At 52.1% G+C, this 14,311-nt stretch overlaps 1 protein-coding gene across 19 annotated transcripts in view; it reads right to left on the reverse strand.

The window, feature by feature from the left end:
- The window catches only part of KDM2B (lysine demethylase 2B), a 156,519-nt gene that overhangs the window by 110,692 nt on the left and 31,516 nt on the right, over positions 1-14,311 (reverse strand). For 11 of the 19 annotated variants that reach the window (XM_077955463.1, XM_077955461.1, XM_077955467.1 and 8 more), the window contains 2 exons: positions 12,407-12,585; positions 11,819-11,925 (listed from right to left, as the gene is read on the reverse strand). In XM_077955463.1, the coding sequence (XP_077811589.1) occupies positions 11,819-11,925; positions 12,407-12,585 (286 nt within the window). Of the gene's footprint in view, positions 1-29; positions 1,108-11,818; positions 11,926-12,402; positions 12,586-14,311 lie in introns of those variants that run through there. The other 8 variants (XM_077955480.1, XM_077955479.1, XM_077955477.1 and 5 more) reach the window with 4 other exon arrangements.

Consider the following 14,311-nt stretch of genomic DNA (forward strand, 5'->3'; position numbering starts at 1 on the left):
TCGCTCTGGCGTGACGCCTTTGCACTGACCTCTGCAGCTTCCTCTTCCCAAGCACACCGCAGTCACATGGGCACCCCGGCTCAGTGCCACGGCCGCTAAGCTCTCCCCACGGCCAGCCGGCTAGCCCGGCTTCCGCCTGGGCCTCGGCCGCCCCCGGCCGCCCCCAGCTCAGGTGGCTTCTGTGCAGCAAGGCACCCTCCAAGTTGGCGGCAGATCATCGGGAGCCCCCGAACCGAGCCTTTGGGGATTCCCGCCTGCCAGGGCCAGGCCAGCGGGGAGGAGGGCGGCAGGAGGGTCGCTGCACCTGCAGCACCAACTTTGGGGCGCTGCCTGGGGGCTGCGGAGGCGGGGCGACCCCGCCCCACCTTTTTCCCTCCAACTTGGCTTAACTCCCCCGGTGGCTCGGGAGGCCTCCCCGTGGAGAAAGGGCCGGGAGGGGCCCCGGAACGCTGGCACCCGAAGGGCGCGGGAGGTGCCAAGAGCGCGCCGCACACTCGCACCCGACCCGGGGAGACACAAAGAGCCGCTCCGCGACGCCGGCCCTGTAGCCCGCGGGCGGGAGGCCACCCACACCCGCCCCTCGCAGGGCCACAAAGGAGGGGGCGCCCGGGCAGCGCGGCCCGCGGTTACCCTCGGCGGCGGCGGCGGCGGCTCCCGGGCGTCCCCTTCGGCTCCCGGGTGTCCCCTTCGGCGGCGGAGGCTCGACGCGCGCCCGGCCCCGCTCCCGGCGGCAACGCTAGCCGAGCCCCCTCCACGGCGCTGCCAGGCCCCGGCCGAGGACGAGGACGCGGGGCCCCCACTCGCTGCCTTCCTTCCGCGGGGAGCCCGGCGCTGCCTGCGCTCATGCCCGCGCTGAAACTGAACACCCGCGGCGCCGGGCCGCCAGGGAGGCGGAGGGAGGCCGCGGGGCGACGGGGAAGCAGCGCGGGCCAGCACCAGGAGACGCCCCTCGCCCGGCCGGTGGGGGTGTAGGGCCAGCTCTCCCCACCCCCCGTGCCCCGTGTTCCACAGCGGGTGACGGCCAGCAAAGCCACCTTCCTAAGATGGGCCCCTCCAGACACAGCCATAGAAAGGACCCGAGCTAGGGGCCGTGGGGGAGAGTGGGATCCCGAGTATGGCAGCGCTGAGAAGGGGGAAGCGGCCCTGACCTCAAGGCCCACGCGCTGTGTGACCTTAGGCAATTCATTTCCCCTCTCTGAGCAGCATCCTTACTGCTCGGCACTGAAGTTCAACTCTGCATTCTAAGATGTTATTTTACCGCCCCTTCCCCTGCCTGGTGGCTTAGTGACTATGTACCCCACATCATAGCATGGTTGAGAGAATCCTTTGAGATAAAATACATATTCACCGCATCATCCAAACTATGGTACCTGGATTACTTAATCCAAACTTCACAACAACCCTAGAAAGTCATTCCAGGATTCTTCCTGTTTTCAGCTAAGAACAGGAAGGCTTGTGACTCCAGCCTCGAGTTCGGGTCCAGCCTCCAGTTTGGGTCTCCAGCCTATCAGAGGCAGTGCTCACCCAGGCAGCCTGTCTCCCAGTCCCTCAGCCTTCCCCCTATTAGGTCTACCTGACACACCCCAACTCTAGGAGGAGTCCAGAGGTTACAGCCAAACCCCACCACTAACCTCCGGCTGCAGGTGGTCATCCTGCTCAAATCACGAGTCCTACTCTCCAGGTCACCAGAGTCTCCGCCCTCCTCCCAGCCTGTCCCACACCCTTCTTCCAAACCACAAGGGGGCTGGTGATGGTCTCATGGCCTCTGCAGGGGCAGATTCCAGCCTCTCCATTCTTTCTCCAAAGCCCAGCCACAGGGACTACTGAGCAATATTAATTAATAGGTTCTAATTACCAAGTGCTAATAATAATAATAGCTGTTTACATGCGTGATCTCGTTTCACCCTTAAGACAACCAACATAATGGTGCCCGCCTGTAGTCCCTGCTACCAGCGAGGCTGGGGTGGGAGGATTGCTTCAGCTCACAAGGTCGAGGCTGCCATGAATCATGACTGCGCCACTGCACTCCAGCCTGGGTGACATAGGAGACCCTCTCGAAAGAAAGGAAAGAAAGGAACAAAAGGAACGAAAGGGAGAGAGGAAGACAGAAAGAGAGAAAGAAAGAAAGAAAAGGATGTGGTGTTAAATGAGCTAGGTCCAGTCCTGATGGCTGGACCAGGCTATCCAAATGAGATAATTATATTTTTAGTCACAAATGCCTCAGCTCCTTGATGGCAGGGACCATATCCGATTCATCGGTGTAACCGTAGCACCCTGCAGCAACCCTATAATTACTCCACTGGGCTCTGTGACATTGGACTGGTCTTCCACCTTTCTGAACTCAGAGTCCCGCTAACCAGGGGCCTCTAACTGGTGTCTTCATGGGCCGCACCAGGCCCCAGAAGCACTTGGTTTGGCCAGCAGTTTGTTTTTTATTTTTAAAGGAATTTCTCAGTTATCCACAAGCCTCACCAGCCCCTAATGCGTTTTTTTGCTTGTTTCTTGAGACAGAGTCTTGCTCTTTTGCCCAAGCTGGAGCGCAGTGGCATGATCTCAGCTCACTGCAACCTCCGTCTCCCGAGTTCAAGCCTCAGCTTCCCAAGTAGCACTGCAGGGCCACAACACTATACTCGGCTGATTTTTGTATTTTTAGTACAGACGGGGTTTTGCTGTGTTGGCCAGACTGGTCTTGAACTCCTGGCCTCAAGCAATCCACCCACCGGGACCTCCTAAAGTGCTGAGATTACAGACATGAGCCACCGTACCTCGCCTAACCCTACTACCTTGTACTCACCCATTACCTGCATTGAACCACTATGAACCTCAGTTTCCTTGTCTATAAAATGAGGATAGTAACCCCTGCCTCCAGTATTGAGATATGCATGCCAAGTGTCAATCACAGTGCCTTGGTCCATACATACAGGAATGCTGGCTTTCTTTGTTCCTCTTTTAAAGGTAGAGCAGTTGAGAGAAAAAGTCAGGAATCCAAAGGCCTGGGGTCTAGTGCATGCCCTACAGGATCCTCCCTGTGCCAGGTCAGTTTCCCTATCTGACATATTACACAGTGATGATCATTTATAATGCTAGCAAACACGGCTGATGAAAGAGTAGGTCTTGAGGTTAAGGGTCAATGTGCAATGTAGACATAAAAGCCCTATACAGATGTGAAGGAGGGTGGATTGAAAAGTAGAGGATGAGGGCCGGGTGCAGTGGCTGACACCTACAATCCCAGCATTTTGGGAGGCCAAGGTGGGCAGATCACTTGAGGTCAGTAGTTCAAGACCAGCCTGGCCAACATGGTGAAACCCTGTCTCTACTAAAAAAACACAAAAAATTAGCCAGGTGTGGTGGTGCATGCCTGTAGTCCCAGCTAAATCAGGAGGATGAAGCAGGAGAATCACTGGAACCCAGGCGGCAGAGATTGCAGTGAGCCAAGATCACACCGCTGGCACTCCAGTCTGGGCAACAGAGTGAGACTCTGTCCCAAAAAAAAAAAAAAAAGGTAGAGGATGCCAGAATTCCAATGCAGCCACATAGACAATTGCCCACCTGTGAACCCTCTTCCATATCCACTGTGGGCTCTGTCTCCCCCACAGCATAGGAAGAAGGCAGGGCAGAAATGGCAGGACCCCTACATTGTAGAAGAAGAAACAGTCCCTTCAAGAGGATGGGCCAGGTGCAGTGACTTGAGTTTGTAATCCCAGCACTTTGAGAGGTCAAGGCAAGTGGATCACCTGAGGTGGGGAGTTCGAGACCAGCCTGACCAACATGGAGAAACCCTGTCTCTACTAAAAATACAAAATTAGCCAGCCATGGTGGCACATGCCTGTAATCCCAGCTACTCGGGAAGCTGAGGCAGGAGAATCGCTTGAACCCAGGAGGTGGAGGCTGCAGTGAGCAGAGATCATGCCATTGCACTCCAGCCTGGGCAACAAGAGCGAAACTCCGCTCTAAATAAATAAATAAATAAATAATGGCTCAAGCCTGTAATCCCAGCACTTTGGGAGGCCTAGACAGGCGGATCACGAGGTCAGGAGATCGAGACCATCCTGGCTAATAAAAAAAAAAAAAAAATACAAAAAACTAGCCGGGCAAGGTGGCGGGCGCCTGTGGTCCCAGCTACTTGGGAGGCTGAGGCAGGAGAATGGTGTAAACCGGGAGGCAGAGCTTGCAGTGAGCTGAGATCCGGCCACTGCACTCCAGCCTGGGCGACAGAGCGAGATTCCGTCTCCAAAAAATAAATAAATAAATAAATAAGCCAGGGGTAGTGGCATACATCTGTAGTCCCAGCTACTCCAGAAGCTGAGGGAGGAGGATGCCTTGAGCCCAGGACTCTGAGGCTGCAGTGAGCTGTGATTATGCCACTGCACTGAAGCCTTGGCAACAGAGACAGCCCCTGTCTCAAAGAAAAAAAGGAAGGAAGGAAGGAAGGGAGGGAGGGAGGGAGGGAGGAAGGAAGGAAGGAAGGGAGGGAGGGAGGGAGGGAGGAAGGGAGGGAGGGAAATTGTATTTATCAAGCAGAGTCCTATGGATAAAAGAGAAAAGAAAAGAAAGGTTTGCTGGAGTGAGACAGTAGCAGAGGCCCCAAAATGTACACAAAATGTGCCCCAAAATGCCAAAACGTGCCCAGCCCAATGCCTCTGTTTCCTCTTCTCTGTGTGTCAGGTTCTCACTCCCAGCAATTTCCCCTGTTCCTCCTGCCACCCCCAGAAAGTACATGGGGAAGAGAACGCACTCCATTATCAATTATCTGGGGGCCAAACCTATGCTTATGTGGGGTCCCCATTTTGCTGGGCTTTTGAGCTCCTTTACTGCTTATCAGACCACAGCATATCTTCATTCCACCAAGAAACTTGATTTCTACAAACCCTGTATTCGAAACAGGAGCAAAGGAGGGGAGGAGACTCACTAATCCATTTCTGGAATCTATCACAAAACCCAACAGTGCTAAATGAAAATGGTGAGCCCGTGTCATAGAACTAGGGAACTGTGGAGGCTTTGAAACATGTCTACAAATGCTTTGATATACCTCCCTTAGAGAGGCACAGCTAAATTCTCCTCCCCTTGAGTACGAGCTGGACTTAGTGATTTACTTTTAATTAACAGAATATGGTAGGAGCAAACAATACGTGACTTTCAAAATTAGGTCATAAAAGGCACTGTGGCTTCCTCCTTGGTGTTTTTTGAACCATTCACTGTGGGGAACCCACTGCCATGTCATGAGGACACTCAAGCAGCCCTATGGAGAGCTGTATGTGGTAAGGAACTGAGGCCTCCTGCCAACAGCCATGGGGATGCACCACCTTGGAAGCAGATCTTCCAGCCCATAGAGCCTTCAGCTGACTGCAGCCCAGGCCTACATCATTGCCCCACCACAACATTTCTCACTATGTTGCCCATGCTGGTCTTGAACTCCTGGGCTCAAGCGCTCCACCCGCCTTGGCCTCCCAAAGTGCTGTGATTACAGGCGTGACCACCACACACGGCCAAGGCCTACATCTTGACATAAGTTCATAAAACCCTGAGCCAGAACCACCCAGCTCAGTTGTTCCCGGATTCCTGAACCACAGAAACTGTGAGATAATGGTTGATGTTAAGCTGCTAAAAGTTTTCTTAAGCTCTGAAGTTTTAGAATAATTATGCAGCAATAAGCAACTAATGCAGGAATACTCCCAAATAACAGTCACTGTCTATATGGTTATAAGGAATTTTCCGAGACAAATGGTTCTATACATCCAATGCATTTCTGCAGGGTACAGATGAAGAAAAAGGTCATTGGCAGAGATGCACCTTGTCTTCAGCTTTCATTCAGCCCAATCCTTTTTCCTGCTTTATGTTTCTCCATGACCATTACACCTCCTAAATTATCCCTCATTTGCTTTCCTGTCTCTTTTCCCACCACAATGTACGCTCCACGAGAATGGGACTTGGCTTTATGCACTGAAGTCCACCCACTACTACATAGAATCATGTCTTGCACATAAGAGAACTAATAGAATAACATAACTCCTTGCAAATCTTCTGTCTTCATGAAGGTGCAACTACCCCCACTCGACTCCTATCACTCCTACCCCTTTTTAAGTATCTCAGCTGAAAATCACTGAGGCTGGGCGCACTGGGTCACACCTGTAATCCCAGCACTTTGGGAGGCTGAGGCAGGTGGATCACTTGAGGTCAGGAGTTCGAGACCAGCCTGGCCAACATGGCAAAACCCCTATCTCTACCAAAAACATAAAAATTAGCTGGGCGTAATGGCAGGAGCCTGTAATCCCAGCTACTTGGGAGGCTGATACAGGAGAATCGCTTGAACCCCAGAGGTGGAGGTTACGGTAAGCTGAGATCTCACCACTGCACTCCAGACTGGGTGACAGAGTGAAACTCTTTCTCAAAAACAAAAAAAAAAAAAGAAAGAAAAGAAAAACATTGAATCCTAAGCCATCTGGGCACAGTGGCTCACATCCATATTTGCAACAATCTGGATCACTTGAGGCCAGGAGTTCAAGACCAGCCTGGGCAACACAGAGAGATCCCCCCACTGCCATCTCTACAAATTAAAAAAATTTTTTTTAATTTTTAAAAATATCAGCCAGGCACGGTGGCTCATGCCTGTAATCCTAGCACTTTGGGAGGCCAAGGTGGGCAGATCACGAGTTCAGGAGATCGAGACCATCCTGGCCAACATGGTGAAACCCTATCTCTACTAAAAATACAAAAAGTAGCTGGGCATGGTGGCGTGTGCCTGTAATCCCAGCTCCTCAGGAGGCTTAGGCAGGAGAATCACTTAACCACGGAATCGGAGGTTGCAGTGAGTCGAGATCATGCCACTGCACTCCAGCCTGGCGACAGAGCAAAACTCCGTCTAAAAAAAAACCACACAAAATTAGGCCAGGAGTAGTGGCACACCCCATTCTGTAATCCCAGCACTTTGGGAGGCCAAGGTGGGTGGACCACTTGACTCCAGGAGGTCAAGACCAGCCTGGGCAACATGGCAAAACCCCATATCTAACTAAATTAGCCAGACGTGGTAGTGTGTGCCTATGGTCTCAGCTGCTCGAGAGGCTGAGAGGGGAGGACTGCTTGAGCCTGGGAGGAGGAAGTTGCAGCGACCCACAAACGCGCCACTGCACTCCAGCCTGGGCAACAGAGAGAGACCCTGTCTCGGAAAAAAAAAAAAAAAGCCAGGTACACACCTATAGTCCTAGCTACTCAGGGGGCTGAGGTAGGAGGAGTCCTGGGAGTCTGAGGCTGCAGTAAGCTAGGATTATGCACGGCACTGCAGCCTGGGCAACAAAGCAAGACTCTGTCTCTAAAAAATAAAAAACAAGTAAACAAAAAGATTCCTGGCCAGGCATGGTGGCTCACACCTGTAATCCCAGCACTTTGGGAAGCCAAGGCTTGTGCATCACCTGAGGTCAGGAGTTCAAGACCAGTCTGGCCAACATGGTGAAACCCCATCTCTACTAAAAATACAAACATTAGCCAGGTGTGGTGGTGCACACCTGTAGTCCCAGCTACTCGGGAGGCTGAGGCAGGAGAATTGCTTGAACCCAGGAGGCGAAGGTTGCAGTGAGCTGAGATCGCACCACTGCACTCCAACCTGGGCAACACAGCGAGTCTCCGTCCCCCCCCAAAAAAAAAAAAAAAAAATCGGCCAGGTGTGGTGGCTCACGCCTGTAATCCCAGCACTTTGGGAGGCCAAGGCGGGCAGATCATCTGAGGTCAGGAGTTTGAGACCAGCCTGGCCAACATGGTGAAACCCTGACTCTACTGAAAATACAAAAATTAGCTGGGTATGGTGGCAGACGCCTGTAATCCCTACTTGGGAGGCTGAGGTAGGAGGATCGCTTGAACCCCAGAGGCAAGGCAGAGGTTGCAGTGAGCTGAGATCGTGTCACTGCACTCTAGCCTGGGCAACAGAGTGAGACTCCCTCTAAAAAAATAAAAATAAATAAATAAAATCCTAAGCCCATCACCAAAAGTCCTGGAGCCGGGTGGGGAAGCAGTCGTGTGTCTGTGTCACCTCTCTCTTCCCTACTGCAGTCCTTCCCTGCTGACAGCCATCTCTACCCTTCAGGGCCTCCAGCATGAAAGCTCCGTGATTTCTAGAAACAATGTCATTTTAATTAAATTCCACAGAACTGTTCTATGATCCCGGAGGACTTCATCATGGTGGGATTTTTTACCCTGCTTATTAACTGAAATCGGTATTCTTTTCAGCAAAACAAATGGACTATTTCCAAGATGACAATTTCCTTCCTAACGAGGTTCAAATCCTCTAACCAGTTCCCATGGCCACTGACGGCCATCGAATAGATCTGTAGATCTATTTGCCACACAATTCAACCCCGAGACAAATGGTCCTAGAAAACTGGCAGTATGTGCACGGTGACAGACAACCGTTAAAAAAAAACTGGGAGTGTGTGAGCCTCATTTTTTTTTTTTTTTGGTAATTAGATAGGATCCTAAATATATTAATAGAGCTTACTATTTAAAGGAATCTTTCAATAAAGTGCAGAATATGCTGAGTAGCTCAGGAAGGCAAGGTAGGCATTAATTATGAAACTGAAACCTACGTCACCCAATGCAGTCTCTTTTGCATTCCTAAATCCACGTCCGGTTGGACCCTCATCCCCTCCCCTCTCCCTGCCCGTCACTCCCAATTCCACACCATGCCATGGCCTCCTCATGTTCACGTGCCCCCACACCCTCCAATCCCCATAGCAACAGGAGGACCTGCAGAATGCAAACCTGAACACATTTCTCTCTGCTCAAAATCTTGGAGAGGATTCCAGCTGTTCTTACAGGAAATGCAGCCCCTCTGTTCTGCTTGGCCCACCCCGCACCCACCCTGCATTCACTGCCTCTGTTCCAGCCCCACTGGCCTTCCTTCCACAGGTCCCCTGCCCTTCCCCACCATCCCAAGTCGACTACACACAGCCAGGAAAGCCCTCCCAGCCTTCTTCACCTAAGTAACCCTGCTCAGTCTTCAGACCCTAGCTCAGAACACCTTCCCCGACCACCTTGAGTGGGTGAATCTCCTCCCCTAGTACCAGCTCTGGGGCACTGTGGGCCTCATCGCAGCTGCAAGTTCCCATCTGTTTCTGTGATTACTGGATTTACATCTGTCTCCCCCATACACTGTGTAGGCTCCAGGAGAGCAGGAACCTCTTCTGGTTTTCTCCCCACTATAAACCCCAGTACTCAGCACCAATCAGGAGCTCAAGACACAGGTGCTGAACGAATGAATCAATCAATCAACCAATCAATGAACCATCAGCTCAATCCATCAATGAGCCATCATCTGCCTCCAACTAATAATCTCTGAGTCCCACAGCCTTTTCTCAGGGTCTTTTTCACTTCTCTCCCATCTCCTCTGTCATTTGTTTTTTTGCCTTTTGTTTTTTTTTTTTTTTGAGACGGAGTCTCGCTCTGTCGCCCAGGCTGGACTGCAGTGGCGCGTTCTCGGCTCACTGCAAGCTCCGCCTCCTGGGTTCACACCATTCTCCTGCCTCAGCCTCCCAAGTAGCTGGGACTGCAGGCGCCTGCCACCACACCCAGCTAATTTTTTTTTTTTTTTAGTAGAGATAGGGTTTCACCATGTTAGCCAGGATGGTCTCAATCTCCTGACCTCATGATCCGCCCACCTTAGACTCTAAAAGTGCTGGGATTACAGGCATGAGCCACCACACCTGGCCTTTTTGTCTTTTTTTTTTTGAGACGGAGTCTTGTTCTGTCACCCAGACTAGAGTGCAGTGATGCCATCTCAGCTCACTGTAACCTCCACCTCCCAGGTTCAAGCAATTTTCCTGCCTCCTGCAGCTGGGACTACAGGCACCCACCACCACGCCTGGCTAATTTTTTTTTTGTAGAGATGGGGTTTCGCCATGTTGGCCAAGCTGGTCTCGAACTCCTGACCCCAGGTGATTCGCCCCCTCTTGGCCTCGCAAAGTGCTGGGATTACAGATGTGAGCCACCACACCTGGCCTCCTCTGTCATTTGAAGCTCAGGCAGAACGTCCCCTCCAAGAAGGGAATATCCCCTCCAAGAAGGGAATGTCCCATGATGACACCAGCCAAATGGGATTCCTCTAGTCCCTGTTCCCCTCCCATGACTGGAGCCGCACCTCAGGCCCCTCAGGCACAGCATGTTCTCCAGAGGGTAGGGGCTTATAGTCTTGTTCATCTTTTTACTTCCCCATCCCAGGAGCTCTGTCAATTTTGCTGCAACTGAATCCAAACAGAATGGAACTGAAAACAAGTCCTGCTCCCTCCCCACCTCGAGCCCAGTCTCTGCCTTTGATGCAGCCCAGATCCAAGGCGTAGATGGAGCTTCAGCTTGAAGGGGAGGAAAAATGCCTACAAAGTAATTACAGAAAGAGAGAGAGAGAGCTTGAAAGCAAAACCTTGAGAAGCCCAAGGGCCAGCTTGCTGGCCTCCCTTACAAAGTCTGGCACGCAGTCTGCACTCACTATGCACTGAATTAAGGGCTGAGTGAATGAAAAGTTCACAGCCTTGAAGCTCCTGGGGGCATTCCTGGCAGTAGAGCTCAACAGAGAGATGCTAATGGATTCAGGCCGCCAGCGCCAACTCTTCGAGGAAGCCCAAAGCAATCGCTCTGCCTGGGACAGCTTGTGTCCCCTTCCCCCTTTTTTGGTTTTTTTTTTTTTTTTGAGACAGAGTCTCACTCTGTCGCCCAAGCTGGAGTGCAATGGCTCGATCACTGCAAGCTTTGCCTCCCAGCTTCAAGAGATTCTCCTGCCTCAGCCTCCTGAGTAGCTGGAATTACAGGCGTGTGCCACCACACCCGGCCAATTTTTGTATTTTAGGTAGAGACGGGGTTTCACCATGTTGGTCAGGCTGGTCTCAAAGTGCTGGGATTACAGGTGTGAGCCACCACACCTGGCTTCTTTCCCCTTTCAGAGTTGGAAACAGAGCTGGAAGCCCCAAAGGTGACTTCGTCTTCCCAAAAGTTCTGTTACTCAAGTCCTTGAACATGGAGGGGCTCAAAGATGCTACAGCCCATGTTAAATAATCAGTCTCAGGACTTGCTGGTCATGCCACATGTTGTGATATCTTTGCTATTAAACCATGGTTGGGCGCCGTGACTCACACCTGTACTCGGGAGGCTGAGGCAGGATAATTGCTTGAACCCAGGAGGCGGAGGTTGCAGTGAGCTGACATCTGCACCTCAGCCTGGGAGACAGAGCAAGACTCTGTCTCAGAAAGTAAATAAATAAATAAACAAACAAACCGTGGTAAACTTCTCCACCCAGAGCCAACCTCCTGCTCAGAGGGCACCATCTAAGGTGTGTCAGGTGAGTAGGTGGCCCCTGGACTATATTTGGGAAAGGTTCTTTTGGGTACGAGCTCCAAGGTCTCAACACCAAGGAAGAAAAGAACACCAGGTCTTTCCCCATTGCTCACCAAAACCAAAGCATCCAATGTGGGCAGGTTCCCCAAAAATGCCCACTCCCAGGACACAGTCTCACGGAGGGAGTGCACAAAAGCATGCACAGTTGTGCCCTTGCGTACAGACACACACACCGATGCAGAGGTGTCTGTCATTACTCCTCCTCAGATCACAGATCCCCAGGGGAGCTGGTCCCAGAGCAGAGATCAGAGCCCCTGCAGCCAACGGGCACACGCGAAGGACCCCGTCCCTCCCGTCCCAGCTGTGCCCCCACAGGCACAGTCCTTCAGTTCTGAACGGGAGCGTTCGTGACGTTCAAGCCTTCATTGATGGCCAGGAGCCTCCTTCCCACCTCCCCAAGCCTGGGGGTCACCCTTCCGAGCTCTGGCCAGCAGCCAGGCGGTCTTACTTCTTCACTTTCGGATACTTCATCTCTGCAATGGCATTCGTGGCTTCTGTCTGCTTCTCCTTCAGATGCTGGGGCCACATGTTGTCCACCCAGTCCACCAGGTCTACCTGAAAGCCAGACCAGCATCAGCACCGCATTTCTCCACTGCCGAGCCAGACACAAACACCCCTTCTCCCTGGGGAGCCCTTGGGCCCGCCAGTGTGAGCTCCATAGTCCCAACATGGGAGGAAAGAAGGGCAGGGATGACAGGAACCCCACTTTGTAGAAGGGAAAACTGAGTCTCTCCAACAGGAAATGAAAGAGTTGCTGGGGGTCAGGCATGGTAGCTTATACCTCTAATCCAAGCGCTTTGGGAGGATAAGGTGAGAGGATCACTTGAACCCAGGAGTTCAAGGCCAGCCTGGGCAACACAGCAAGATCCCTGTCTCTACAAACCATGTTACCAACCTTAGTCACCCCTATGCCTGCCAAGCCCAGTCAGCCACACCCACATGAGCCTTTTTGCAAGGCACAGCCCAGGTGGCAGGGGGACAGGGAAGGAGATGAGGTAGAAGGTATCTGGGGAGGGTACCTGGGCCCCGGACCTACCACAGTCGGACGCTTGACCAAGTGCTCCAGCTTGGTGTGGCTGAACTCTAGGCTGATGACGTTGTACAGCTTGTCCCGCTGGGCCTCAGGCGTCTCGTAGTAACGCACAAACTGGGACATGCTCATCTCTGTGCCCTTCTGGGTGTTCACATCCATCACGTCCACAAGCCGCCGACTCCCTGGGGGCGGAAGCCACACGCTGGTTGTTCCTGCAAGCTTGAGGCTCCAGATCCTTCGTGGGAGCCCCTCACTAAACAAAAGCTGCTCCTCCACAGTTCCCTACAGTCCTCACCCCTCTTCTCGTCTGTTCAATTACCTCGCCCTGTTGGCTTTCCATCCTGGATCTGTCTCCCACTCACCCGCTTCCCTGCACCACCATGGCCTCCACGCCAGTCCACGATGACCTCAAAAGTTACCTAACGGGGCCCGGGTGGCTGGGCGTGGTGGCTCAAGCTTGTAATCCCAGCACTTTGGGAGGCCGAGGCAGATGGATCACCTGAGGTCAGGAGTTTAAGACCAGGCTGGTCAACATGGTGAAACCCTCCCTCTACTAAAAATCCGAAGACAGCCAGACATGGTGGCTCATGCCTGTAATCCCAGCACTTTCGGAGGCCGAGGAGGGCGGATCACCTGAGGTCAGGAGTTCGAGACCAGACTGGTCAACATAGTGAAACCATGTTTCTACTAAAAATACAAAAAATAGCCAGGCATGGTGGCTCACGCCTATAGTCCCAGCTACTCGAGAAACTGAGGCAGGAGGTTTGTTTGAACCCAGGAGACAGAGGTTGTTGCAGTGAGCTCAGATGGTGCCACTGCACTCCAGCCGGGGCGACAGAGCAAGACTGTCTTAAAAAAAAAAAAAAAAAAAAAAAGGACAAAGAAAAGGAAAGACATATATAAACAAACAAGAAAATCCCGGCCGGGCGCGGTGGCTCAAGCCTGTAATCCCAGCACTTTGGGAGGCCGAGACGGACGGATCACGAGGTCAGGAGATGGAGACCATCCTGGCTAACACGGTGAAACCCCGTCTCTACTACAAAATACAAAAAAACTAGCCGGGCGAGGTGGCGGGCGCCTGTAGTCCCAGCTACTCGGGAGGCTGAGGCAGGAGAATGGCGTGAACCCGGGAGGCGGAGCTTGCAGTGAGCTGAGATCCGGCCACTGCACTCCAGCCTGGGCGACAGAGCGAGACTCCGTCTCAGAAAAAAAAAAAAAGAAAATCCCAAGAAGCCAGTGACCACATTTGTTCACAGCCACCTCAACAGGTTACAGGTTAAACCAACCAAAGGCCACCATATGATGACAGCCCAAGGGCCAAATCCAGCCTACGGCCTATCCTTGTGTTACCCAGAAGAATTTTTTAACTTTTTTTTTTCACTCTGTCACCCAGGCTAGAGTGTAGTGGCGTGATCTCAGCTCACTGCAACTTTCGCCTCCCAGATTTAAGCAAGTCTCATGCCTCAGCCTCCCAAGTAGCTGGGATTCCAGGCATGTGCTACCACACCTGGCTAAGTTTTATATTTTTAGTAGAGATGGGGTTTCACCATGTTGGTCGGGCTGGTCTTGAACTCCTGACCTCAAGTGATCCGCCCACCTCAGCCTCCCAAAGTGCTGGTATTACAGGCATGAGCCACTGCAACTGGCCTAGATTTTGTTTTTCCCTACAAGAGCTTAAGTTTTGAGGGGTTTTCCATTTTTTTTAACAGAGGGAGAAAATCAAAAGAATACTATTTTGTGATATGAAAACTATATGAAACCCAAATTCTCAGATCCATTTACAAAGTTTTCCTGGTGCACGGCCACAGGCATTAGTTCACATATTGTATAGGGGCTGGCTCAGTGCTACAACGGCAGAGCTAAGTAGTTGCAACACAGACCAAATGTCCTGAAAACCCTTAAGTATTT

This window comes from Macaca mulatta, chromosome 11, assembly GCF_049350105.2.
Source record: "Macaca mulatta isolate MMU2019108-1 chromosome 11, T2T-MMU8v2.0, whole genome shotgun sequence".
NCBI classification, from domain to species: Eukaryota; Metazoa; Chordata; class Mammalia; order Primates; family Cercopithecidae; genus Macaca; species Macaca mulatta.